The sequence below is a fragment of the Vipera berus genome (assembly GCF_964194415.1).
Source record: "Vipera berus genome assembly, chromosome: 2".
Taxonomy (NCBI): domain Eukaryota; kingdom Metazoa; phylum Chordata; class Lepidosauria; order Squamata; family Viperidae; genus Vipera; species Vipera berus.
This window is the reverse complement of record NC_138203.1, coordinates 32,918,173-32,945,215: the sequence shown is the minus strand read 5'-3', so window position 1 is coordinate 32,945,215 and position 27,043 is coordinate 32,918,173. Positions and strand designations below refer to the sequence as shown.

At 36.8% G+C, this 27,043-nt stretch overlaps 1 protein-coding gene across 2 annotated transcripts; it reads left to right on the top strand.

Moving 5' to 3' along the window:
- The first annotated feature begins 1,795 nt into the window (after positions 1-1,795).
- Positions 1,796-25,959, top strand: AGGF1 (angiogenic factor with G-patch and FHA domains 1). Of its 2 annotated transcripts, none has more exons than XM_081319813.1 (14): positions 1,796-2,138; positions 3,176-3,275; positions 4,559-4,746; positions 5,795-5,941; positions 9,072-9,260; positions 11,878-12,211; positions 13,972-14,083; positions 15,824-15,875; positions 16,003-16,104; positions 16,340-16,505; positions 17,926-18,008; positions 19,299-19,426; positions 20,222-20,321; positions 24,762-25,959. In XM_081319813.1, exons 1-14 carry the CDS (start codon positions 1,986-1,988, stop codon positions 24,945-24,947), a joined length of 2,040 nt encoding a protein of 679 aa, XP_081175939.1. In that variant the 5' UTR covers positions 1,796-1,985; the 3' UTR covers positions 24,948-25,959. The 2 variants fall into 2 exon arrangements, with proteins under 2 accessions (XP_081175939.1, XP_081175940.1); XM_081319814.1 differs by having other exon boundaries at positions 1,798-2,138; positions 4,658-4,746.
- The last annotated feature ends 1,084 nt before the right edge of the window (positions 25,960-27,043 follow it).

The window sequence follows — 27,043 nt, the reverse complement described above, 5'->3', positions numbered from 1 at the left end:
TTGTCCAACACTGCTTGTGCTATTCCATTTTAGACCAGCTGTAGCTTCTGAGTGGTCTTCTAGGGCAATCCCATGTTGAGCGCATTACAATAATCCAGCCATACGGTGACTGGGGCATGAGTGACTATCTGGAAAACTTCCTGAGAGCCTTGGCTGCACAAAATCCCAAAATATAAAATTAATTTCCATTTGTTTTGAGACACATTGCTGCCTTGCTGGACAGCTGTCTTTCTGACAAAAACTCCCCTCTATTTTCTGCCTCCAGGTTCATAGGCTCTTCTTAAAGGCATTAAGTTTTTTTAAAAAAATTCTTGTCATGAGAATGGCCAAGGTAGTGCTGGCGATACTACCAAAAGCTGATTTTGCACTCACTTATTGGTAAACCAGAAGGAGTGCAAATCATCTCTGGCTTTTTTTGCAACTGTGAGGGATAATTGCAATACAGGTAGTCCTTGTTTAACAACCATTCAGTAACATCAGACTTTAAAAGATACTTACAACCCATCCTCAATATTATGACTGTTGCCCCTCCAGAAATCACATGGTTGTATTTTAGTCACTTGGCAACTGGCTTGCATTTATGACTAGTGAAAGTGGGCAGGGCAGCATTTCTCAAATATTTGGTCTCAAAACTTCCTTTACTTAAAAATTACTGAGGATCCAAGGAGCTTTGTTTTACGAGGATTATATTTATCAAATGCGTACTGTATTATAAATTAAAACTGAGAAATTTTAAAATATTCATTTGACTTTGTAGATCGACTTTCAGGGAGCGGGAAACCTTGGGAACAACTGCTGTTCTAGAGAAAGGATCTGTGAGGCTTGTGAATAAAAAAAATTAATCGGAAATTTTTTTAGAAAAAAATCCCCAACATAGATATTTAAGTAACTCGGTAATTTTCTTTTGCTTCTCCTCATCCTGGCCTTTCATAGAAGAATAAAACCAAAGTAGCCTATTCTGTAAACCTGACTGCTTTTTGCATTATTCCAAAATTCATTTGGAATTAATAGAAACTCCAGGTTAAGTCCTTCATTATTACTGAGGGAAAACTACTTTGCTCAATTCATCTTGGGTATTTGATAAAACACAAGGTACACTGAAACACTGGTTTTCAAAAGAATTATATTTTAAGTGATATTTTAATATGAACAGTAAATATTTTTCTTGCCCTTAAAGGTGAAGCCAATTTGTTGGGGGGAAAAGAGGATCTAATAATGGCTCACTGGCAGTATATATATATAGTTCAATGTATCCGTAATTGTATTAATTTACGTGATGAAAATAATATTGTTCTTTAATAGCATAGCTCGACATGTTAATCCTAGAGGTTTAGCTTCTAACAAATCAAACTTGGGAAAATAGCTTCCAAACGTATCGTATGGGTCGGAAAAATCAACCACGGACTTCGGAACCAGCAGGAAGTGTAAATACAAAAGGAAATTTTGTAAGTGGAATAAACTACTTTCTGTTACCCTGCGTTTCACGGACACGGGAGGCGTGTTTCAACTCGGTTCTGCATTCTGAGCGTTTGAACCTCCAGCCCTAAAGACAGCATATGCAAAAAAAAAAAAATCCCGGGCAGGGACGGACAAAGACTTCCCGCGCCTCCTTGGCCGCCAAAATGCAGGCCGCGAGAGCACACAGCAGATCCGATCCCCCTTGGCGTAGTAAGGCGTCACTTCCTCCCTTATCAGGAAGAGCGGCGAGGCCGCCCTTCATCGCCGGCGAACTTTGTTAGCGGGGATTGTTTTCTTGAGGGCGGAAGACCCACGAGGGGCCGGGGGGGGGGCTGCGCTTCTTTGGCGCGGGGGGCGGGGAGCGGCTGGGGTGCTATCGCGGCTGCGATGGGCGAGAGGGACGTCGTAGAGGCACCGGCGGCGGCGGCGGCAGCGCTGCTGCTGAATAGGCGCGGAGGTCGCTGCTCCTCAGCCTGCCCGGATCGCTGAGCAGCCGCCGCGCCTCCTCGTAGGCGGCGGCGGGGGGGATGGCCGAGGCGGCCGGCGAGTCCCCGGCGGCTGCCCTGCGGGAGAAAGTGGCTGCGCTGGAAGCGGAGTTGAGCGCCTGCCGGAGACGACTTGAGCGGGAGAAGAAGCGGCGCCTCCAAGCCCAGGCCTGCGCGGCCAAGTTACGGAGGCAGGTAGGCGCCTGCCCGCGGCGGCTCTTGCGCCTTTTCACTCCAGCCGACTTCTCGGGGACAGGCAGTTTAACCTGCTGGGGCTGCGCTCCTTAGCCGCGCCGCTGGGAACCCGTGGAGCTGGTTGCTTGTCGCCTCTATTGAAGGGATGAGGTCCTCTTTCCCCTGAATTGTGCTTGGTTTACTACCAGGCCTTGGAGAGGGACAAGAGGCAACCCAGCGCCTCAGCTAGCTCTATTGGTTCCCTGCCAGGGAGTAGAGTCTGGCAAAGATGTTGGGCTTGAGCTGAATCGTCCTGGTCCAGCTTTCCTTCATTAGATCCTGGCTTAGCATCAGCCATTCTTCTCTCAACATGGCCTGTATTTCAGGCTTGCAGTTGCCCTGTTGACTGATTAAATGCCATCAGATCGTTTTTGACTCTTGGTGACTACATAGATTTTTTTTCCACCCCATTATGATCTATCCCTAATATTTCTTGCATTCCAGAGAAAGGTAGGCTCTCTCAACAAACTCTCTCAAATGATTTTAAAGATGGTTAAGTACACTCAGTAGTCTTTCAGAGCCATGGAACAATAAGAATCTATTAAAAAGGAAAAAAAATCAGTAAGCCAGTGTGAGGGATGAAGGCTGCATAATCCATTTCCAGGTAGTGTTTGACTTATGACCATTCGTTCAGTGACCATTTGAAATTATGATGCTACTGCAGAAAATGACTTACAACCAATCCGTGCACTTATGACTATTGCAGTGTCATCATGTGATCAAAATTCAGGCATGCAGCAATCCACATTTATATTTACATGGAAAATCCATTTCCATTATTCAGTGGTCAGTTTCCAAGTGCTACTAATTCAAAAGAATGTAGTTACCTGAAAGTATTAAATTTTGTCTGACAGTCAAATTAATATTGCATCTCCAGCAACATGTTTTTTCCTTTCTATACAAAGAAGGATCTGATCAATTTGAAATATTTTTTGTTGAAAAAGTCATACTAATCTATGTTGTAGGATTAATTTTTAACTGCTTGTGTTACTTTGTAGGTTGAAAAACTTGGCAAAGTCAGCAATGATGAAAGAAATGAGAAGACCACATCTACTGTAGAAGTGCAAACTGAAGACTCTGCTGCATGGTTATATGCAGGTAATAGGACATAACAGAAATCATATGAAGATTCAAAATAAGGGGTCCTTGTTGTACTGTGAAGCTTGGTTGTTTTCTAGCATTGTTTGCTACCACTGATGTTATCAGATTTGGGTAATTTGGGTAATGAAATGTCTGCAAAAAAACCAACCAAGCTCAGAGAGCTGCAAAGACTCATTTCATCCCTGAGCTACAAATACTCCTATATTGGATTCAAAATAATCTTGTGGCTATTTGTTACATGTCTGTTGTGTTTGTATTGCTGATAAAGTACACTGTCCTAAGCAATAGAAAATGCTGCAAGTTGCATTGTTACACTCTACATTTATTATTAAAAACATTGTTATAAAATTACTTACACGATAAGCTTCCAGTGCAACTTAAAAATAGTAATAATTAATTCCTTCCATTATAGACTGAAATATATTATTTGAAAAGAAAAAAGTGATGGTGGGGGGAAGAGAAGGTAAAAGCAAATTTAATGTTTAAAATTACAGCTCATATCATGACCACCTAATGACAAAAGTTCAGTCAAGTAACTAGATATGATACAATTTTAGCCAATTTTCCAAGCATCTATTTGGTTATATAAATTAATTATTAATCTCTGTTCTATCTTTGGGTTTAATATTTTGTCTAATAGTAAAAATTCATAATGACTATATACTTTTAAAGCTAAAAAGTAAATATGTAACAAATCTAACATTCCTATTTGCTTATCCCTAGCTTCTACATATCAAGACAAGCTATCAAAATCAGTTGCTATCAAAATCCATGTTTGGGTTAAGGCTATTCACCAAGGCAAATCCACTCAGGAAAAATATGCTTTTATGTGTTCACAATGATTGGAATGTCTGTATAGTTTTCTTGTGTATCTTTGAATTACTCTAGAGCGTAGGGCCAATAGTCTCAATATTATACAGAGCCCTAGAATAGCCTGATTAACAACAGTCTTTGTATTTTTGTATGCTTTGATGCTATTTATTTATATTCTGTTTGTATTTGTGTGTATCTGTATCTATAGCTAGCTAGCTAGTCTTATGAAACTAAAAATACTTCCAAAGGCTTACAAATACCAAATTACTGTATATTATTATTTTGTGATAAACAATGCAGCAGAAATTAAATTGAGAACTAAAAATCAATAGAATCTTTGGTATTTAAATTGTGATGGACTTTAGTGCATGAACACTAGGAAATGGGAAATATATATATCTCAATAAAATGAACATTGTCTAGTATGTAAAATATTTTTTCTAATACTTTACTCTAATTTTTAACAGATTATTATTATCCTCACAATTATTACAACTGTTCTGAATTATCCAGTGCACCAGTGCAGCCAAATAACAATAATGAAATATTGACCCCAAATTGTACAGATCATTTACAATTAGACAATCATTTAGATGTTAAAGACAGACAGCAGGATGAGCTTGAGGAACAGGGCAACATAATAAATAATGTGCAGGTAAGATCATTTATTTGTCAAATTTATATATTTTTTCATCCAAAAATTGTTTATGATATATTTCATTATTCCATTTCATTTTTCTAACAGCTTTTAAATTAGTTTATGTTTAGACATGCTGGAAGTTCACTAATATATATATGTCATTATACTGGCTATTGATGCTTGAGGCATTATTTTGAATTATCTACATAGAATGATGCATGAAAAAAGAAACATGCTTCTCTAGATAAACTTAAAATGCTTTTAATTGTAACTGTGTATTATCATTAATGAAAAACATGCCACTAAGTTCTTTACTTTTTAGCAACTTCCCTCCATATTGATCATTATTGCTATAATCTTAAGATAGCTTTACGGTCTACTTTAATTGTGAAAGGATTGTGTCTGCGTAGGCAATGCTTTGTAGTGAAGAGACTAAATAATATTTTTAAAAATTCTATTTTTAGTGACTACAGCAATAACCTCCGAGCATTTCATAAATGGATGGAGTTAATTTTAGCAACAGTCACTACTTTCTATTCTTTTGGAAACTAGCAGAAAACTATGGTGCAGATATTTGGGGATCTGCCACTGAATTTTATTTACATGATTCTGGAGACTTCTAAGAATTACAAAAAAAAAGCTTGGAGGACTTTAAAAATACTTTATTCTGTATAATAAACATATCTTCTTTTTTTACAGTGTACTTTTCTACAAAGTTTGTACAATTCTTTCGTTAGTATAATTTTTTAATATTTATATGGAATATTTATCTTTAAAAAATAAGATGCAATTCATACGTTACTATATCATGCTAGAGATTCACACACAAATAATTTATAATAAAAAGTGGGATTGGTTGCTCTTATAAGCTAATATATTTAGCAGATAATATTTTGGAATGAACGTACAAAATGAAATTATCACATGGAATGAAATCTAAACTTAGTTTGGGATTTGGTGAATCCTTCATAAAGTTACTATAAAATAAAGCTTGCAAAATAAAAGATTGCATTATTACTACATAATATAATTTATCATATTATATTGTATTTCTTAATCGTAGAAATCAAAAGATGTTTCATTAACAGAAGGCACATTAGCAGAAAGTCTGAGAGCTGCTGCAGAAGCTGCTGTATCACAAACAGGATTTACATATGATGAAAATACTGGATTATATTATGACCATAGCACTGGATTCTATTATAATTCGGTAAAGTTTTTTTATATTGAAGTTTTCATTGTTTACCTAAAGTATATTATTGTGAATAAGTTTTAACTATTAGAATTTGGTAGCAAATCATCAAATTAAACATATTTGTGAGTTGTTTTGAAAGTCATCAGCAGTTCTAAGTAACAAATAGTTTGATTAAAAACAAGGCTTGTGTGTCTCAAACTGGTTTGTGAAAAGAAGGGATTGTAAAAGTAATATGAGAATACATATGAGGTGACATGCCTCTGAAATTTGTTTCAGCTAGAGAATATTCAAGGGCATCTACAAATGTATAGTTCATGAACTGTCCCCCTTAAAGTGGCATATTGGAATGCTTTTGGAAATAATTATAGTAGGGTGATCCCATTATAATCATATTCTGGGATCAGTGATGCAATCAGAAGAAGAGTTTATTTTAACAGTATCAAGTAAACATTCTTAAAGTTATATTTTAGGACTAACCTTTTAGGACTAACCTAACAATGATAAAATAAGATACTGATCATTTTCATTGAATCAATTATAACAAAAATATGGAAAATACAGAAATCTAGCGTACAAAAATATTGAACAGAGGGCAATAAAAGTCAGACTTGTTTTAACAGTAAAGCTTCATTTATAAAGATTATGTACCCACTTCCAGTTTGAAGGATTCCAAGAAGTGTACAAAGATATGTACGTTATATATAATTAGAAATATATTCAAAGAAATTGGGGGAAGAAAAAATAAGAGATGAAGAAAAAAGACATTAGAAAAAAGATTGTTTTTTCTATCTTTTTTCTGTTTGTTCCTTTCTTTTCCTCTTCACATTTTTTTTCTTTGAATGACAGTCAACGTAAAAAAGTACAAAAAAAACTGCAAGAAAGATTGTACAGGGAGTGCAGAATTATTAGGCAAGTTGTATTTGTGAGGATTAATTTTATTATTGAACAACAACCATGTTCTCAATGAACCCAAAAAACTCATTAATATCAAAGCTGAATATTTTTGGAAGTAGTTTTTAGTTTGTTTTTAGTTATAGCTATTTTAGGGGGATATCTGTGTGTGCAGGTGACTATTACTGTGCATAATTATTAGGCAACGTAACAAAAAACAAATATATACCCATTTCAATTATTTATTTTTACCAGTGAAACCAATATAACATCTCAACATTCACAAATATACATTTCTGACATTCAAAAACATAACAAAAACAAATCAGTGACCAATATAGCCACCTTTCTTTGCAAGGACACTCAAAAGCCTGCCATCCATGGATTCTGTCAGTGTTTTGATCTGTTCACCATCAACATTGCGTGCAGCAGCAACCACAGCCTCCCAGACACTGTTCAGAGAGGTGTACTGTTTTCCCTCCTTGTAAATCTCACATTTGATGATGGACCACAGGTTCTCAATGGGGTTCAGATCAGGTGAACAAGGAGGCCATGTCATTAGATTTCCTTCTTTTATACCCTTTCTTGCCAGCCACGCTGTGGAGTACTTGGACGCGTGTGATGGAGCATTGTCCTGCATGAAAATCATGTTTTTCTTGAAGGATGCAGACTTCTTCCTGTACCACTGCTTGAAGAAGGTGTCTTCCAGAAACTGGCAGTAGGACTGGGAGTTGAGCTTGACTCCATCCTCAACCTGAAAAGGCCCCACAAGCTCATCTTTGATGATACCAGCCCAAACCAGTACTCCACCTCCACCTTGCTGGCGTCTGAGTCGGACTGGAGCTCTCTGCCCTTTACCAATCCAGCCACGGGCCCATCCATCTGGCCCATCAAGACTCACTCTCATTTCATCAGTCCATAAAACCTTAGAAAAATCAGTCTTGAGATATTTCTTGGCCCAGTCTTGACGTTTCAGCTTGTGTGTCTTGTTCAGTGGTGGTCGTCTTTCAGCCTTCCTTACCTTGGCCATGTCTCTGAGTATTGCACACCTTGTGCTTTTGGGCACTCCAGTGATGTTGCAGCTCTGAAATATGGCCAAACTGGTGGCAAGTGGCATCTTGGCAGCTGCACGCTTGACTTTTCTCAGTTCATGGGCAGTTATTTTGCGCCTTGGTTTCTCCACACGCTTCTTGCGACCCTGTTGACTATTTTGAATGAAACGCTTGATTGTTCGATGATCACGCTTCAGAAGCTTTGCAATTTTAAGAGTGCTGCATCCCTCTGCAAGATATCTCACTATTTTTGACTTTTCTGAGCCTGTCAAGTCCTTCTTTTGACCCATTTTGCCAAAGGAAAGGAAGTTGCCTAATAATTATGCACACCTGATACAGGGTGTTGATGTCATTAGACCACACCCCTTCTCATTACAGAGATGCACATCACCTAATATGCTTAATTGGTAGTAGGCTTTCGAGCCTATACAGCTTGGAGTAAGACAACATGCATAAAGAGGATGATGTGGTCAAAATACTCATTTGCCTAATAATTCTGCACTCCCTGTATTATATGCCAGCAATTCCATACCAATTAGGTCTTGGGGGCCTTCTAAAATTCTAACACCTCTACTCCGCGAGCTGCATTGGCTTCTGGTTGCTCTCCGGGTGAGATTCAAGGTGCTGGTGATGACCTATAAAGCCCTTAATGGCTTGGGTCCGGGATATCTGAGGGAACACCTGCTGCTGGCATCATGTTCCCTTCGTCCAGTGCGCTCCCACAGGGAGGGCCTTCTCAGGGTGCCGCCGGTTAAAGATTGCCGGTGGGTAACACCCAGGGGGAGGGCCTTCTCTGTGGGTGCGCCTGCCCTCTGGAACCAGCTGCCCGCGGAGCTTAGGACCGCCCCCGACCTTCGTTCATTTCGCCGGGACCTGAAGACCTGGCTCTTCGAGCTCCCCGGCCCAGCCTGAGAGTTTTTAATTGGGGTTTTTATATTTTTTCAGGGATTAAATTTAATTCTTTTTAATTGTTTTTAATTTTTTGTATCAATGTTTTTAAGTACCCTGTAAACCGCCCTGAGTCCTTCGGGAAAGGGCGGTATATAAATCCAATAAAATAAATAAAATAAAATAAATATATCTTGCAAAGTGTTTTTATCAAACAAATTGCCAAGTGTTGTTGTAGTATAAATCTGTCAAACTACATAGTAACATGTATAAAATACCAGATGTAAAGTTATGCATATTTAACTTTATTAAAGGAAAATCAGCTGTATTATGATCCAACCACTGGAATATATTATTACTGTGATGTTGAAAGTGGCCGATACCAGTTCCACTCTCGAGTGGATCTACAATCTTATGGAACTGAAACTCTTCAGAGCGGCAGAGACAGAAAAGGCAAAAAGAAACGAAGAGATGCAGAATGCTCTAGGACAAATGAGCACAAGGTATTTACTTAGCAAACAATTTTTAGTTAATAGAAAGGCACCTTTGGTGCCTTTCTATTAGCCTCTTTTCATATTAGCCTCTTTTTGGTGTCTAGTAAATAAATAAATATGAAATACTGGCAATTATAGATTATTTCGTATGGCAGTAGATTACGCTGTAAATAAATGTGAGGCTTTTGCAAATGAGAATAAGGGTGGTGAAACAGTTTGAAACAATTACTGTAGCTATTAAACCCATAAGATTCAGAATATAAAATGTTTCTGTAAAATTGTAGTATAATACATAAGCTGGAAGTGATCATTACCAGGATAAGTGTTAGGAACAGAGATATTTACCCAAAAGAAAGCCGTCCCTCAATTTAAAGCAATCCCTTAGATTATAAGTGAAGATAAAAAATCTATAAACTGCCCTGGGTACATTAGCAATACCAATTGGTGTTTAAACCATCCTGCAAACTTTTTTCATCAGAAGGTATGCATAACTAATATGAATAATTTGAAAAATAATATGTGCTGTGAGAGAAAAGTAGTAATAACCAAATTATAATTAAATGCAGTAAAATAATATTCCCTGTTGGTATTGTTTATTGATCTCCTGTGTACGTACATACACCTGAGCAATTGTGTTGATCACTCACACAGGCATGCATGCTCTGACAGAAATTACAGACACTTGTGCTCAGCAGGCATAAATCTATGCATGTTTAGTAAATGCTATTCTATGACTCTTTTTGCTAGGTGAGTATGTGTAAATTGCTGTTATGTTCAGACTGTGGATGTGTATACCCATTAATTTTGGGGGAGTGAAAATTGGGGTCCTTGTTTAGTTGAACTGGATCAGTAGAGGACTTGCTTCTGAACTGAAAATATAAGAAATCCTATGCTTACTATATAATAAGATCCACTGAATTCAGTGGCTCTTATTCCAGGTTATGTAGTAAGAGCCACTGAATTCAGTGGATCTTAATATATAGTTATTGTACTGTGTACTAAATTGAGTTTGCCCTCCCACAGGTAATGATTTGAGGAAAAAAAGTCTTCAGGAAAATATGGTGATTAAAATTTGAAATAAGAGCAGTTATGGCACGTTACTGTATATTTGATGTCATGATAATTCAGTGAAGCATATTTTGTGACTTTTCTTCTGATTATCTCAAGGCCAATTGGAACTGACAAAGTTTCTTCCTTTTGGAATGCTGAGTTGGACTATGCCCCCCAATAAGCCATACTACCCAATAAAATTATTTTGATGATTTTAAAAATTTTATACTGATCATTGGGAGGCAATTTGATTTATTACTTGCTTTTTTGTCTTTAGGTAGATTAAGGCAGGTCATTTATTTTATTTATTTATTATTTTATTTTTATTTTTATTCCATTTATATCCCGCCCTTCTCCGAAGACTCAGGGCGGCTTACAAGCTTAGCAGTAGCCTTCATTCTATGTATATGCCTGCTTATTAGGGCTTTCACACACACCCCAAGCGGCATTATTACAAAGTCAGCTTATTGCCCCCAACAATCTGGGTCCTCATTTTACCTACCTCGGAAGGATGGAAGGCTGAGTCAACCTTGAGCCTGGTGGGATGCGAACCTGCACTAATTGCAGGCAGCTGGTATAATTTGCAAAATACACTTATGGTCTCTCTATATGTTACACTTTGTCCTAAATTATGCATTGCTCCTCCTCTTTGAGGTAAGTAATTTTTGACCTTAACAATAAGTAAAATGAGTGGTAGATAAAACAAGGAACTTAAATTGCTTATGGCTTCATTATAAGAATTTGTATCCTTAAAAGTGAATATAAAATAAATTAGCAGCAGCCCAGCAGCACTGAAACAGGCACAATTTCTTTTGGAAATTATAGGTCCTGGATTTTGGACACATTTATAAGTTAGCCCATTTGAGGTACCTTGGCTGAATACTGTTGACAGAATGCAGCATGTTGTCCAGTTAAAGGTTATGGGAACAAGAGTTTTAGTAGTATATAGGTAGATAACCAGAAAGCATTAACAGAACAATGGTTGACAGTCTTTCTCCCACAAAAAAATAGCTTGACAATTCTATCCAGAATATAATTGACTCATTTCTGTAAAAGAAACAATTGGTCTTCCCTGCCCTTCTCTTTAATCAAGTTGGAGCTTCAAGTAGGTATATGTTTTTTCCTAAGAAAAGAAATTAAGACAAATTATAACTGTTTTTCCTGAGTTTCCTGACAGAATTTGGAAATGATGCTTATTTGGCCAGGTGTTTTTATTCTAACAGACTACTGGACTAAAGAAAAATATAGGAAATGGTTTGGGGGCAAAAGGATAGGAGGAAAGTGACATCCCCAAAGTGCAAGTTACAATTTGTTAAAAAAGAAAAAAAAATGTTGAGAGTAGTAATGGAATGTAAAGGCTAAAATACTGTGAAAAGAATGTTTTGCCATAATGGTTAAAGTGATCAAAGTTATTTCTCTTATCAGCTATATACTCTGTGTGTGTGTGTGTGTAAGACTAGGATTAATTTTTATTTTAAGATTGTTTTAAGATTAGGATTAATTTTCTGCATATATAGACACTAATTTTAAAACTTAACTAAATTCCTCAAGTTTTCCTTTTTCTATAAATCTTCAGAATCTGAACACAGAAGAGCAAAAATCATCTAGCGATCTGAATTGCCTTTTTGCCACTAATGAACCAAGTTCTCCAGGAGAGGAAGAATTTCCAGATGTGAAAAAAGCTAAAGTGGGTATTGATACAAGAAACACTCAAAAGTCCAGGGAATCAGTTACTGCCAACAGAAGTAGTGTAAATGCAGAGTTTACTGCTACTATAGAAGATAATAAAACAGATACAGAAAGTGAACCAGAAGAAGGTGAAATCACAGACACTGAACAGGAGGAATACAGCAGTGAAAATGAAGTGACAAGTGAAGAGACTGTAAATTCAGAAGATGTGGACAGTGAAGGTGAATTAAAGGTTTTTATGAAGGATATTTAGGAATAATACTTGCAGATTGGGAATGATAAAAAATAATTGTCAGAAAATTGAATTATACACATTTGAATGCAAAACTGTTAAAATCAGGTTCTTCAGCGAAGTATATAAAATAACCCAATGTCTTGCTTATGAATATTGCAATTAAATATGATCCATAATTAGAAAAATATATCAAGTAAAAGCTTACTGTGCATATTGCTGTTTATATGGATATTGATAGAAAAAAGTAAATATGGATTTGAAAACATATCTTCAGAAAAACTATTTTTACATGCGGATATAAAATGTTTATTGATATAAATTAGTTATTAAGATGATAATACTCTTTAAAAAGTACTTACAGTTCACAAATAGTTCAATAACATTTAGTCTGCTGCTGAGAAAAAGTATCATTTCTGTTTTGTTGCAGACTGCTCCAGAAAATAAACTATACAGGTAGTCCTTGATTTACAACCACAATTGAGCCCAAAATTTCTGTTGCTAAGTGAGACAGTTGTGAATTTTGGCCTGTTTTATGACCTTTCTTGCCACAGTTGTTAAGTGAATCACTGCAGTTTAGTAACATGGTTGTTAAGTGAATCTGGCTTCCCCGTTGACTTCGCTTGTCAGAAGGTCGCAAAAGGTGATCACATGATCCCAGGACGCTACAACCATGATAAATGAGTCAGTTGCCAAGCGTCTGAATTTTGACAACATGACCATGGGGATGCTAGAATGATTGTGTGAAAAACAGTCATAAGTCACTTTTTTCAGCGCCTGGTCACTTTGAATGGTCACTAAGTGAACTAATGTAAGTTGAAGACTACCTATGCAGCCTTTCTTGGTTTGACTTCTAAAATATAGACCCTAAGGAATCATCCATCTTTCAATTACTATCATTGTTAACTAAATAAGAAGCAAATATAGAGTAATTAGGAATTCTATTCATTCAGTGGCTAATTAAAGGTGCTGAAGGGAAGTCCATATGAATGTAATGGCATTGTCTCATTCATGTTCTCGAGCAACTGTTGTTGCGAGACATTGTCTGTCTGTTATACGCTGCCCATCTCATAGTTCTGGACAACTCTGTACTGTTAGGAAAAATGATAGAAAATATATTGAGCATGTAGCTGAATGTTCCGATTAACAATAAGTGTAACATCTACAAATGCATTCCCCATTTTTCCTCTCAAATACAGCAGCTCTCTTCATTGCTCCTTTCATTTCATCTAGCAAAGTTGTGATTGCATCACTTTAGGATTAGCACATTGAAATGACGAAAGTTCTCTCCATTGCTTTGGTTACTCTAAGATTATTTTAACTGCTATGTTCTTGTCCCATATATCAGACATGTCAAACTCACGACGTCACGTGACATGTTACATATCAGGACAGTTTTGCCATTGCCGGCAATGGAGTGGGCGCGGCTTCTGCATGATGCATCCGGCCCGTGGGCTGGCAGTTTGACACTCCTGCCATATATGCATGTAACCAAGATGTATCTCTCTAGAGTTATATTGATTAGCACTGGTCTTTAATGGCTGCAGCTTGGGAAAATAAGCTTGTCAGTATTTCCCTTGTAGATATGGTTGCATTATTCATATTTTAATTTTTACATAGGTGTTACACATTTTGTATATTGCTTCCAGATATATAATGGCTGAAAATCAAATGTGTTTTTGGGAGATACAGATTGGATAATACAGGAAAGTTTCTCTTTCTTAGCTTGATACTGATTTATTTATTTAGATGAAGACAAGATCTGGCCACCTTGTATCAGAGTGATTGTAATTAGGTCACCAGTACTGCAGATGGGGTCTTTGTATATCATCACAGCTGTGAAACCTGCCACAATTGGAAGGTACCACCACACAATTGTTAATGAGATATCTAGATTTCTTTTTTGTTAATTCCATCCTGTTTATTCATATTTGTAATATTGTAATGATCATCTTTAATTAAGAGTTCATTTTGAATTAACCTGGTTTCTTGTATAAGTATTGGTTATAATGAATAGATTTACTATTCTTAAAACAATCATTTAGATTTTTTCATTAAAATACAAACACAAAAACAGATGCACGTACACATAAATGTATATGTAGGAAGTGCACTCAGGAGATACAGTTGGGGGAAAAAACGTCCTCAAGTTATGTCTATGTTTCTTTTTTCTTTCCTTACTGCTGCTTAGGTAGAGACTCATATCCTTGCATCAAAGGCATTTGCATCCATTTGGATGCATTGGGGTTTTTCTCTTAATTTATCATCTCAGTTTAAGGCATTTTGATGGACTCCTGAATCTGGTTTGCCAGCTATGATAAAATCCCATGTTTGTGTGTGTGTGTTTATAGGTGACTATCTAAATCCTACTCCCTTCTAATAATAATTCCTTCTAAGTCCACTGATGGATTTATCGGATGTCTCTGGACAATATTGGCAATAACTGTGTCCCGATGGGTATTTCAAACAGTGCTGGATGAAATTACTGTTTAATTCAACTTTACACTAGGGTTATGTAGAAAGTTATGAAAATAACTAGATTCTAATGCTCCGCAATGAACTGGGGGGGGAAAGAATCAATTTGTACCTGGAGATGGGCAAACTTTAGAAGGCCTTCTCTAAGCCCATTTTGATGGAACCAGGACATAGTATTCATTATTTAACCAAATAAAGCACTAAAAGATCAGCATTCAACTTTTCTAATTATTTTACTAAAAATAATTTTAACCTCAAAATTCAAAGAGTTACAGTAGTGGTCAAAATTGTGGAAATCTTTTGGGAAAAGTGTATTTTTGAAGTTTGATGGCTAATAGCACCACTTTTTTTGGAGCAGTACCATAAAATTATATATCAATGGAAAGATAATGTTATCAAAAATGTAATGCAACATACTTTGTTCAATTATCTGTACTGTATTCTATGAAAAGTTATAGCCAAATAACCAGAAAAAGAAAGCACAACTTGCTTAGGTTGATATCAGGAAGCTTTCCTTCATCTGATTGTAGGCAATGAGCATGAGTGTTTAGAGAGCCAATCACGTGTCATCCTGTTTTGGCAATGAGCCAATCAGATCACAGTAGGATTCAGTTATTGATGTCATGTATTGAAGCTGAGAGGAGGACATGTGTCAGTCTGTTATATGATCCCTATCAAGCTGGTTGGGGTTTTTTTTTCTTTCGTTTAATGAGCTTGTAAAACGTAATAAAATTAAATTAATGGTACAAAGAGTTGACAGGTTGCCCGGAAAGTGATGTAAAATAGTATTATTAAGTGAACACGGCTACAGTTATAAAGAAATTAGAAGAAAAATTGGTGGAAACTTAACCAAGGGTGGCATTTCTACTGTACACTTTTCCCAAAAGATTTTCACAATTTTGGCCGCTACTGTATATGTCTAATGCACTTACAGCTCTCAGAAGGTAATTTTTAAAAAGTATGCCTCCGGTAACCCAAAGGCTTCCAGCAGGCAATTAAAGCAATGCTGACATAATCGCTAGTGAGGGATTCTGCCAATGAACTTGGGTGTGCCTCTGAGGCTAGCCTTGCTTCTGAGTGAATTTGCGTGCCATCCCCAGACTTTTAACAATTATTTCTTTTACAGAGAAAAGGGGATGGAACATACCCTGCAGATTCCAGAGGCCTCTGTCAGCAAGGTAATCAATTCTTCAAGGATTTTTATGTAACTGGAGAGAAGATAACAGCAGAAAAATGATTTATTACATTTTAAATGCTTTGGAATATTTATGTACTTGCTATCAAAATATTTGATTTTTCTGTTAGTTCCATGTGGAAGTATACTTTGATCATGAGTTGCAAAGTTATGTTCTTGTGGATCAAGGCAGTCAGAATGGTACTGTGGTTAATGGAAACCAAATTCTGCAGGTGAGTATAATAATGAGATATGTTCCTGGCTGGTTTTGTTGACCCCTACCTTTGCCCACCACTTGAAATGGCCACTTCTCTATCCTTTCTGCTCAGCTGTGACCCTGTTAAATTCATGTTTTTGCTGGGTCACATACCACACTCCCTATACCTTTCTCTTTGAAGTAATGGTCCCTGGCTCTTTTGTTAGCACTTAATTGTCTGCTTTCTAGTTCCTGTGTTCATTTATTTACAGCCTAAAACAAAAAGTGAGCCTCATGTTCTGGAACACGGTGATGAAGTGAAGATTGGAGAAACTGTACTATCTTTTCATATTCACCCTGGTAGTGAAACCTGTGATGGATGTGAACCAGGGCAAGTCAGAGCCCATCTTCGCCTTGATAAGAAAAATGAATCTTCTAGTAAGTAATGAAATATTATGGTTAACTTCTAAAGAAAAGTTAAAACAAAATATTATGTTGAAAATAATATTGTATAGTTAAGTTTAACATAGCTCACCAAAAAATTCACTAAATTGATCAACCTCAGAAACTCTTAGACATAGATATGAGGATCATCCAATGATAGGAAACATTCAAGATTTTTTTAACCTCTCAAATTGTCTCTCAGGATGCGGAATATATAGGCATATATTTATATTTTTTAGTCAATTGACAGCTGTTACACTGCATCTAATCTCATCCTAGATATATTAGAGGAAAACACAATTCTTTGCCTCCTTTCTAGTTGGGTTCATCACTCTCAGTGATCAGTTTAGCATAAGATCCACCAAGCTACATTTTACAGGTAGCGCAAGACAATATTTATTTCTGCATTGGGGGGAGGGCTACATTTGTGTGTGGGTGACTAGGAGCCACCGCAATCTGGGTAATAATGCAGGAGGTTATGGGTACCGTAGTATTGGATTTTGGAATTTTACATGTGTGTTTTTTGCAAGCGAGAGATGGTTCCTTATTATTAGTATTATTCTCAGACATTTTATATTTTGTTTGATGATAAAAATTGGCTAGAAATAATGTCTGTTTTTCTATCAGTTTGCTGCTAAATTTTGATAGCATGATTTCTGATGTTCTGTGATCTGTAAAAGAAAGTATATAGGAGTTCATCGACCAGTCTATCCAACAAAGTAGTTACTACACAGTAATATAAGGACAAGAAGCTGAATTTAGATAATCAGTATTCCCTATAGTGAGCTTATTACTCCTTTATTACCATCTTCAGTTATAAGTGAAGCTAAAAGGTATCAAGTGTTAGATGTTGTCCTAATGTGTAGATAGCCACCTGACAATTAAAATATACACTTGTATCCTTTTCATCTCAAAGCAATTGAACATAAAAGCTTAGACCTTCATCAGTCAGAAATAAAGAAAGAAATAGTAAATAACTTACGCTCCTTCACAGGTTTTATAATGGAGGGGGGAAGATTGTGTTAGTTGAATCTGGAAGTGTTTTCAAAGCTAACTAATTTCATTAGGGCTTAAGCCTTTGTGAGCAACAGTTCATCAGATGCATAGAATGGCTTGTTCTTATAGGACTTTCAATACAGTGAGTATGTTTAGCAAATAATACATTCTTATCCTTTTCATTTGCTAATTGATAAGGTAATACTCAACCTCTTCCTCTCAAATTAAAATCCTTCCCATTCTAAACATCTGAAGGAGTGAGCACCTGCTCATAAATGATGATGCACTAATGTTGGTTAGTACTATCAGGTAGATTAATACATTAGTATAGGTGTAAGTCTAACACGGCTAATTTGATTCCTATCTACATGCAGTAAGTTACTGATTTTGTTATTTGATGAATTACTTTGTATTTCAGTTGTCCCTACATTGTCAAAAGAAGAAAAGGAATTAGTTAGAAGAAAAGAATTAAAACAAATACGTGTAAAATATGGCTTACAGGTAGATTTTTAAATGTATTCTTAATTGATAATGCATTTTGGAACTTTTAAAAAAGCATTTGAACTCTTTGTATATTCTGATATGCCTCAATTATGATAGTTATCAAGTCTGTAATACAGAATGAGATGTACTACAAATAAGAATCAGGATACCATACTAGACTGAAACAGTGGAGATATCAGTTCAAGTCCTTATTTAATCATGGAGCTCATTTAATAATTTTGAGTTAGTCATTCTCGCTCACCTAAGCATTCGCGATTATGTGAGTGTTTAACACAAATTTACAGAAGTGTTTCTTGCCTGATTAGACCACAGACAAAGGCCCCGACAGTGTCTACAGCATCATTGTAAACACAGTATTGCCCTTTTAATAGTAACTTAAGAATGTAAAAGCAGAGCTACTGAGTAAAACCAGAGACCTTTCTAGTCCAGTACCTAGCTTTCTATTGCAGATAATCAGCTCCTCAAACCCCAGAAATAAGGCTTAAAGGCAAAAACTACAGTATGTGGGTATACAGGTAGTTCTTGACTTACAACAATTCATTTAGTGACTTCCAATTCATTGGAAGTTACAACAGCACTAAAAAAAAGTGACTTATGACTGGTTTTCACACTTAACATCTATAGCAGCATCACCATGGTCATATGATCAGAATTGGTGCACCTGACAATCGGCATGTATTTGTGACAGGTGCACTGTTCCAGGGTCATGTGATCATCATTTCTAACCTTCCTAGATGGCTTCCGACAAGCAAAGTCAATGGGGGAAGCCAGATTCACTTAATGGCCACATGATTCTATTAACAGCTGCAGGGATTTACCCGACACCTGGGGCAAAAAAGGTCATAAAATGGGGCACAACTCACTTAACTGTCTTGCTTAGCAACAAAAATTTTGAGATCTGTTGTGGTTGTAAGTCAAGGACTACAAAGCAAATCTGAAATAAAAAGGAAAAAAATATGCTTCTGCTTCCCCTTTATTATTTATTTTTATTTATTTTTATTTTAATTCCATTTATATCCCGCCCTTCTCCGAAGACTCAGGGCGGCTTACAAGCTTAGCAGTAGCCTTCATTCTATGTATATGCCTGCTTATTAGGGCTTTCACACACACCCCAAGCGGCATTTTCTATCCCTCCTAGTCATTTCTAAATTAAAAGTATATAAATAATTCTTTTTTAACGATTTTTCATGCCCTAGTATTTTTACCGCAATTTCCTGTAACAATATATATAAAACTAAGATTTTAAAAGTACACTTAATTTATGAGGTTTATTTTTGTTTTTAAAAGAATACAGAATATGAAGTTGATAAAGTTGTGAAAAATCCGAATTACAAAGACAGAGCAGGAAAGCGCCGTGAAACAGTTGGAAGTGAAGGGAACTTTTATAGAGATGATGCCCCAGCCTCTATACATGTGTAAGTTGGTTGGTTTTTTTATTTTACATAATTAGGTGTTACAGTAATATACAACACTGCTTAAGATTCAATTCTCTTAAAAAAATCTAAAATAAATTGGCACGTTACAAATATTAAAACAAAACAAACCATGTTGCAGTCATAGTGAAGTTTAAGTTTGTTTTGTTTTAATATTTTAATATACATTAAAAGTATGTTAGAGACAAGCACTTTAAATTGTGTCTGATAAGAATTTGATATCTGCATTAATTGGAAGTCAGGATTGGTATAATATGATCAGAATAATAGGCACTGTAAAATATTATAGTTGCATGAAGGATTCTTAGTGCTCTCTGAGCTTAGTTGTTTTCTTGTTTTTATTACCCAAACTAGATAACTTCATCAATGCTGTAGGGAATGGTAGGGAATTGCTCTCATTTTATATTCTAGTGGATTGCCCTGTCAGTGTTGGTGGGAGTGGTCTTGGTGATTATTTGGTAGGGCGGTTTGCTGTTAGCTTGTTCAACAGTTCCTTGGTTGGGGTATTGCTTCTTGTTATTTTAATGTTATTTGGTGTTAATCTCTGCTCATCTGGATATTGTTTGCTGGTGACGTGTTTTGGTTGCAATTGTATGTTAGTTCTGGCATTTTGAGATATTTCCTTGCGTAAGCAGGTATATTTTATATATATAAATATATTTTCAAAATAAGTATTAAAATATAACCACGGTATTTTCCATGATTGAAACTGAAGAATAAAAAATTAAACTATTGTTGTTCCAACTTCCCCTTTCCACGTTTGTTTTACTTTTGAAGGGAAATTACTGAGAGTAACAGAGGACACAAAATATTGGAGAAGATGGGATGGAAGAAAGGAGAAGGACTTGGAAAGAGTGGTGGTGGAATAAAAGATCCGGTAGGTTTTTTGTTGTTGTTGTTTTGGTGAACAATCCCATAGAAATAATATCTTCTTAATTCTGTTTTATTTATAAAAGAAAGAACCCTGTTAAAATCAGTAGAACTTATTTTTTTAAGTATACTTGTGCTGTAGAATGCACTCGTCTTGCAAACCTCTGCAGATTTACCATATGGGATTTCTGAGAACACATAGTAGGTCTGAAAATGGCAGTGCCAGAAAAGGTGGATATCATGAGTTGGAAAGGATCTTGGAGATCACTCCATCCAACCCCCTCCCAAGTGCAAGAAACCAGGACTATCTTATTCCAAACAGCACATGGCGAAGCTCCAGCAAAGGACAGTTCATCATCTCCTGAGGCAGGCTGTTCCATTGTCTAATTCTTACCATTAGGGCTTTTTCTTGGTATCCAATTAAATCTACCTCCCTGTCATTTAACCTGGTTTTTTTATGCTGTTTTCTGGAGAAGTCTGAATAATTCTGCCTTGCCTTCTATGTGACACTCCTTTAGATACTTCAAGATAACAATCATGTATCCTTCCAGGTTTTTCTTCTTCAATCAAAACACAATCAATTGTTTAGCAGTTAACAGATATATAATCTGATCGATAAATCTTATCATAATGAATTTTTTTTATTGAAAAGTTTTACAGTACATTTTTAAATACAAAACCCCTCCCTCCCCCTCCCCTCTCCCCAAACCTCCCCAACTCTCCCCTCCCCTCCCCCCCTCCCCGACTTCCCAGAGCTAAATACAGGGTATAAAAATACAAACATAATCTAAAATATGCAAACAACAATAAAATATTAAATTCTATCACACTTTAACTCTTAATAAAATAACTACAAGCTAGTTATACATCATATAAATCCACTACTTATTCAAATGCTAAGTGAAACCTTTTAGTCCCATATTTATTCTGGATATAATCAATCCATCTTCTCCACTCCACAATATATCTCTGTTGCGATTGGTCTTTCAAATACGCTGAAATCTTTGCCATTTCCGCCAAATTGGAAACTTTTAAAGTCCATTCTTCTATAGTCGGCAGTTCTTCCTTCTTCCAATATTGCGCTACTAAAAGTCTCGCTGCCGTAATTAAATTCAACATCAGCTTAGTGTCCACAACGGTAGTATCTGTGATAATGCCCAGTAAAAACAATTGCGGACAAAACTTAATCCTTTTCTTGAATATTTTTTGCATATTCCACCAAATTTTAATCATAATGAATTTTTGAATTACCTAAAAAAGAAAGTCAGTACAAGTCGTCACCACTTACTGACCACTCTCTCAGTGACCATTTGAAGTTACAGTGGTGCTGAAAAAATAACTTTATGGCTAATTTAAGACTATTTACAACTTTTACAGAGTCCCTCAGTCACATGATCACCATTATAGTCAGTATCCTATACTGGACCTGTAGGGGTTTTTTATTTTTATTTTTTAGCTCCCTGCAGTGCAGAAAGATTAGACAGAAAGGGACTGCAAGAGAGTAAGCAATTTATTCTTCTATCCAGGGAAAGCAAAGCAATCCCACCAGCAGCCTGAGGTTGAAAGCTACAGGTGCATTATGGAAATAGCTTACAGTACCCTCTTGAAATCCCTCCACTTTTACAAGTGGGAAACATTCAGGGAAAGCGCTGCCTTCAGAAATTGCTTTCCCCCCCCCTCCATCACCTCATAGAACTGAGACACTGGAAAAGGGATTTAAAGAGTACTATAAGTTGTTTGTGTAGCAAGCCTGCAGCTCCCAGCCCGGGCTGCTGGCACCATTGTGTTGTTTTCAATGGGTACAAGACAGTAAGTGGAAATTGTCCTTTCCAAAGAGCAGAGGAGCCGGTGGGAGACAAACAAAAGCTGAAAGTGCGAAACTGACTAGTTTCGTCTCTTTCCAGACAGAAAACAGTTGCAGCCATGTGATTTCCCATTTATACATCACTTTGTTTAACTGTGGAATTGCTGGTCCCAGTTAGGGTTGTTAAATAAGGGCGCTTATAACCACTTAGGGCATAATGCAAACTAGATTTTAGCCCCAAAGAACCTTGGGCGCACAACCCTCTAGTTAGTTACCTAGGGTTATCAGAGGCATATATTTTCTGCTATCAAAATTCCCTTGGAGAAGAGCCTAAGATTTGCTGCTGCTTATTCAGATACTGCTAAGCCTCTATACCTGCCAACAAGAACTTCAGAAATTCAGCTGGCCAATTCTGTGCGGGTTATGATTTATCCAGACTGAAACTCTAATAAACATTTTAATTGTTTCTGGTTTCATCGTGGAAAAATCTTCAAGGGTCTTACGAGCAAGTAGAATATGATGTCTTGCCCATCTTGTTCCCTGTGCCCATGTGCTCGGCTTATCTCATTTCTGCTGCTACATGTGAATTGAAGAGCAAGAGACCTGGCTACCCTCCACCCCTCTTCATGAGTTCCCAGTACCCTCCTTCACTTGTAGCTACCAGTCTCCTGCCACAGCCCATCTGCCCCCCTCACTTGTCCAGTGCCTTTTCTTCCCTTATTTCCCTGCCAGTGCTACTGTGTACGGCACATCCAATCTTTGCCCACTTGCCCTCCATCCCTATCTTTTCATGACCTTATTCTTCATTACATGCACTTTACTGCTGCTGTGTGCAAATATTGATGGTTTTGCATTTTCTCTGGAATGTGTATTCCAGTCTCTGCCTGAACATAACACACGTGCTTTGGACAATTAATGCTTGTTCCATACATGCAACATTTTGTAATTCCTACTATTACTCAGCATTAAAAATATCTGTGATTGGGAACTGACCATAAACCATTCCAATGAGATGCTTTTACAATGTGCAGAACAATAGCAAAGTATGTCTTCAATCATTAACGCAAAAGCTGCATCTTTTGTAAGGTTGGTGCAGCTATCTCCCAACAGTCTGGGAACAATTGTAGTAAAGTAGCTGTGTGTTTGTATACGTGCAGAGGCATCTGTGTGAACCTTTTAAAATGGTGTTTCAATAACTGAAAAATGTATTTTATTCATGATTGCTTGCTTTGCAAAATAACTCTTTCAAATGTTTTGCACAATTCTACACACAGGCATAAGGGACGCGGTGGCTCAGTGGGTTAGGACGCTGAGCTTGTCGATCGGAAGGTCGGCAGTTTGGCGGGTCGAATCCCGAGTGCCGCGTAGCAGAGTGAGCGCCTGTTACTCGTCCCAGCTTCTGCCAACCTAGCAGTTCGAAGGCATGTAAAAATGCAAGTAGAAAAATAGGGACCACTACGGTGGGAAGGTAACAGCGTTCCGTGCGCCTTTGGCGTCTAGTCATGCCGGCCACATGACCACGGAGATGTCCTCGGACAAGCGCTGGCTCTTCGGCTATGAAACGGAGATGAGCACCGGCCCCTAGAGTCAGAAACGACTAGCACACTTGTGCGGGGGAACCTTTACCTTTACCTTTACACACAGGCATATGAACAATGGAGTTGGAATAACTGCCATTTTTGACCAAATGCAAAGTTTTGCTTTAAAAGCAAAGGTTTCTGTGCACAGATGTCATATGAAATTATATTTGCAAGGATACAGTTTTTGCACTGTATTACATTTACTGGAACTGATAAAGCAAACAAATTCAAATTTCTCAGTGATCTTTTCATTTTTACTGGTTACTAACAAGCCTACGAAACATGATATGCACGCATGATACGCATGGCTGTCATGCTAACATGATATGCAACAGGGTTAAGAAATTAAGAAATCTGGTCTGAAACAGCAATAAGACACAAGGATGATTAAATTTAAAAAAGTCTTTCAAAAAGCTTTTGTCTGAAGTGATAAATTTGGTTTTTCAGGTGTGATTATGAGGAAAACAGAATTAAACTTCATGTCTGAAGGGTGACTGCTAAACTCATGTTAGGCTTAATTAAGTTGTCTAAGAAAATTGAAAAGTTTTCCATGTATGATAAAATTAAATGGTGAACTAGTAATCCACTTGATTGAAACATACACTTGAAATTTGACATGGCATATTTACTTGTTTTGTTAGAACAAATTGGTCTTAAAGATAGGAATTTTTTGATTAATATCTGATCTTGTAATATATTTGGTAAAATCAAAGCGTGCTATGCAGTGCAACTTCCCCATCTTCCTCTCTCTATATAGCCTGAATATATTTTGAAGGTGTACTGTAGCCAGAAGAACAAAGTATATCAGGCTATATGTTTCTATGTTGTTATATTTTCCCAGTGGCCATTTTGGGAGTCTTAGTGCCCGCCCCAAAGGACTGATGGAGTTGTATATGCAAAGCATGAATACACATCAACAGTACCGTAATAATATTTTAGCAAAGTAATGCTATTATTTCCAGGTTCTGCACACAACTGTGTTTTTCCAAGTCTAAAAAAAATAATTAAAACTATAGAATGCATGTTTATTGAATTTAATTTATAAAAATTTAATCTTTAACAGATAAAACTTCAGTTACACAGGAAGCATGCAGGCTTAGGTGCAAGTATGCCTATTTCTGCTGAAGAGATTCAGATCATTGGTACCAAGAACAAAAGGAACTGGCAAAAAGCAAGAGAAAGATTTGCAGAAAAGTTCCAGGATTCTAAAGCACTGAAAAAATGCAACGAAGAATCTAACCCGAATTAGAAGAGCAGCAGAATTAAATTCATAATTTGTTAGTTTGTTTATGTCATTATTTTTTCCCCTTAAAGGTGGAAGTTTATTTGTATATTAGACTGCTATATAAGCTCACTTAATTGTAAAGCATTGTCATTTTACGTGTTGATTTGTTTCTTTGATACCAATTTTAATCGTAAGATGTGCATGGCTTGAAGTGGCCCAGCTCTTTTTGAAGAGTTTTGGAAGTGAGTATGAGGGTAATTCAGGATTTTTTTTTTATTCCACCACTTTGTTGAAATAATTTCTGTCACTTTTGATTCCAAACGGACCTCAAAGGAGTCTGTGGCCTGATGCAACAGAAAGCAAGAAACAAGAGCCAAAAGGAAAGCAATACTGATGCATCTCACTTTCATAAAATGAAATCGATAGATTTTCTAAAATTAGACAACAATTCTGTTCTAAATGCAATATCACTATTTTTTGGTGAGGAAATAATATACAAAAGGCCATATAGAAGGCCGTACTTTCTTCTGTGAAGAATTCTAAGGGTTGTACATTAAGCTTCTAGTATTCCATTCAGGTAGCATGTTTAGAAAATGATACTATAGTCTGCTCTTCTGTACATTTTAGAATTCAGAATTACACAGTTCAAGGGCTGAGCTATTATAAAATCCAGAATCTTCCTGGATTCAATGATTGTTTTTGATGACATGCAAGGATGTTTCTCTCCAGTTTAGCTTTTTCAATATGCAGGGAGTTCCGAGATAGAAAATGCAATCATAGATTTGGAAGTGGCAGAGTCTAGGACTTTGGTACCATAAACTAGTCCTGAAGTATAGATTAGCCCTATTAGCCTCTTTATCTTCAGTCTGTACTGCCATACACCTTAAGATTTTTAATAGACAAGCATTATTTATTAACTTTTGTCCATTGCTGGCAATGGAATTTAGGCTGGATTCTATTTTTTCCTCCCATTTTTCTTCAAGGTAGAGACTGAACATTTATTTATTGAAATGTTAATAAACACGCTTTCAAAAGATGTGCTGTGAATTTTTAACTCACAAAAAAGATAAACGAGAAAAATGGATCAAATTTCATTTGTATTTGTGTTTTGTAATTATAGATAGAATAATCTGCATTGTGGGTAATTGAACAATGGCTAAAAGTGCTTAGTAGATCAATCCTTGGTTTTATTTTTGTTTTTTTTTTCAGATGCTGGAATTATCACAATTTAAACTTCTAGGGATGAAACTGATAACCATAATTTTAAAACTATTTAATCTTTCAGAAGATTAAATTACTGGAAATAGCAGCTTGAGGTGGCATGTTCATTTTTAACTAATCAAAAATGCCTTCAGTTCTTTAAATGGCACCTATTACAGCTCAATCATGTCTTCTTCCTTAGCTCTAGACAACTAATAATAAAAAAATGTATACTTGTAAATATACTTGTATACTTGTAAATTGTACACTTGAAATACTTGTAAATAATGCTTATATCAAGCATCCACATAATTATATCATCCTCAAACAGTAATGTTTCAGGAACAGACATGTTTTTATGCAAACTTTTTCAATTGTATTCTGCCTAAGACAGACATGTCAAACACAAGGCCCGGGGGCCAGATCCGGCCCACGAAGTGGTTTCATGCAGCCCGCGAAGCCATCCTGGAAACAGTGAGGGAACGGCCCCCGCTGCCTTGGCCCTGGCCCAGAGACCCTCCTTCTGCCAGAGACCCTCAGATCTGTCCCACTCCTGCTCAGGCCCCCATAGGCACCCTTGATGCGAACGATGTAGAGCTGGCCAGGCCCACCCAGTAGGCCATACGCACTCTAGCCACGCCCACCCAGTAGGCCACACCCACCCAGGCCATACCCACCCGGCCCCCTGAGGGCAACTGCAATGCTGATGCGGCCCTCAATGAAATTGAGTTTGACACCCCTGGCCTAAGAAAAGAACAAAATGACAGTCATGATCATTTAAATTACAATGTTTTAGAAGTGAAACTGAACAGTTTCCTAGAAAAACAAGACAATTCTTAAAGCTAGCCAGCATGTTTTTAAGTATTAATGGAATTAGGACCAAAGCACCATGTATTATTTGATTACAATATATTTTAATT